A 2348-nucleotide genomic window follows, 5' to 3' on the forward strand; every position below is an offset into this window, starting at 1 on the left:
TGGTATAGAGGGTACGAATCACCCAATCCCAATCCCTCCAACAATTTATGGATCATGGTTATGTCAGGAATGAAGGAATAACTAGTTAGTTAACTAATTAACTAACAATATAACAACAGATGAAGCATTTCCTGATAATCAAATGCCCTACACCTTTTAAATTCAGTTGTCCAATCGTCAGGGCCTCCCACAATTTTCATTGCAAATATCCGTCGCTTACATCCCATTACTCTGGATCATTTGGATGCGAAGCAGCAGCCCAGTTGCACCAGTCCTCCCTTAGAGATATGCAAGGTGAGCAACAATGCAGTGTGTCCAATGAGAGCCTGTGAAGGAGAATTTCCCCGGAGATGGCTCGATCAGAAGGGGAATCTTACAGAGTCTCCGTATAAGTCATCAAATCAGAGTTAGGGGTGAGAAGCAGCGTTCTGAAATCTTCGATATCCAATTTTCAGCGCGATTGCTTCCATCTTCGCGATAGTCAACTCATTTGTTGATCGACAATCCCACCCATTATGCTGGTAGATGATTCACAGGGGTTTTATGGTCTTCTCGCTTGCAGGTTTAGAGTCCCCACGTAGTCAGCTTGCTTTGCAACCGTAGTCAATGCAGGTCGGATTCGACATATGTGTTTTTTTGAGTGCATTATGATGGATAGAATACATTTCTCCCTCGAGTTCCAAAATGGAGCGTTGCCAGTCGTCCGGGTGGTTGAACAATCGCATTGCAAACATGGTGGTTCTCCGTTCGCAGGCAATTTAATGCAACAAATCCGCAGATCTTTCCCTTCTTTCCCCCTTGCATATCCATCTCCCTGGATCCTACGAGCACAGCAGTTTATATCAGGACTTTGGCAGGGGAGATATGAGCATGAGGGCTTAGGGGGCATTGAAAATGCAGGGGATGAATAGGCGAGGCAAAGGGTTTGAGCCATATGAGGTCAATGAAGAGGCTTATCTGCCCTTAAATAGGATTGGAACATACAATTCTGTTGTAGAGCAGAGTTCTCCATGCACTGCACTGAGGATCATGGAAAATCATGGGGCTTGGGTTGGTCTAATAAGTTTCCTGTTTTCTTTTGCAGATAACTAACCTAGGTCGGAAGCATATTAATTACATCGTAGAGTATTTAAATGGATCTTCTTGCGCTCTGATGTAACGGATTAACGTTGAATTTCTATTTATCAAAGCAGAGGTAAAAATCCATATATACAGTGCGTTAACGGAATTTCGGAATTCAGTCAAATAATATTCATCGATACACAGAATTCCGTACGGCAAATTTCATGTAACTCACCGTCACCAGTCGCCGTCTGTTTGCAGCAGCGTGATCAATTGCTCTATCGTGGACGAACCTCGATGTTGCTAACCTCGATGTTGCTGACAGATTACGTGCATTGATTGTTGTCAAAATTCCCCTCTGTTCAGCGGTGGCAGAAGATTGTAGCTGGAGGTTCTTATTGCTTATCGATGACTGCGGGCGGGCCATGTTTTAGCCTGCACCTTGATGAGTGAACTAAAGCAGCCCCTTTATCCGTTCCGCGTTTACTCCTTCATTTTCCCCATCCATGGATCCTCGTGTCCCGTCACTAACATATTGATCCGTGTTCCCCCCTTGTTTTCTCCGACGGTACACTCCTTAAATCAATCAGAGGCATTATTCAGTCTCACCGGTAAGCATGCCTATCCATTCAATCGTTTGATCCACTTCGTTGTCTGTCTTTCTTTCATTTGGTCTTGACAGCTTCGTCCGTCATCGTTTTCCCCACCCTAATTCCCAGCCTCACGCGCTGTTTGGTCACCACCCCGATTGTTTCACGTTTGAGAAGCGACGTTGATTCGTCCTGGCGGGTTGAAGGCTTCTCCTAACATCACCAATCGACCTGGCTTTGTGACGGCCACTGACTGGCAAGTTAGCTGACTGCCCAAAGAACGATTAAAGATTAGTTTGCTACTGGGAGGGATCCACCTCGTCATCGTCCGCCGTGCCGTCGTTTGCGTGTTCCTTCGTAGTTGTCCCTGATCATCGCCCAACCCCAACCAACTTGCCGACGACAACGGGCGGTTCCAGGGTTTCGAGGAGAAGAAAGACACATCGCGACGACCCACCATCCTCTTGTCATTGTCAAATAAGAAAAGGAAGAAGACACAAGAAGCACAGCTACTGGGCCTGTTCCTGTCGTGTGCTTTCAGGATCATTGGCCGGCTGTTGGTTCACAGGATCCCCACCTGCTTGCTGGTCTTTCTTTCTCCGACCTGAAACCGGTTGTCACTGCCGCGGTGACTTCATTCTCCTTGCCCTTAATAATACTCATCTCCTGTCATCATGTCTCCTTGCCCCGATACCA

The 2348-nt window shown here is 46.5% G+C and overlaps 1 protein-coding gene across 1 annotated transcript; it reads right to left on the bottom strand.

Annotated features, from left to right (window-relative positions):
* Positions 1–1027: 1027 nt before the first annotated feature.
* Positions 1028–1489, bottom strand: HCAG_08792 (predicted protein; the record flags this gene model as incomplete). Its single annotated transcript, XM_001536420.1, has 2 exons — positions 1028–1093; positions 1298–1489. The coding sequence occupies 2 exons, from the start codon at positions 1487–1489 to the stop codon at positions 1028–1030; spliced, it is 258 nt and encodes an 85-aa protein (XP_001536470.1).
* Between the last annotated feature and the right edge of the window lie 859 nt (positions 1490–2348).

This window comes from Histoplasma capsulatum, genomic scaffold (genome assembly GCF_000149585.1).
Source record: "Histoplasma capsulatum NAm1 scaffold_12 genomic scaffold, whole genome shotgun sequence".
In the NCBI taxonomy this organism is placed as follows: Eukaryota; Fungi; Ascomycota; class Eurotiomycetes; order Onygenales; family Ajellomycetaceae; genus Histoplasma; species Histoplasma mississippiense.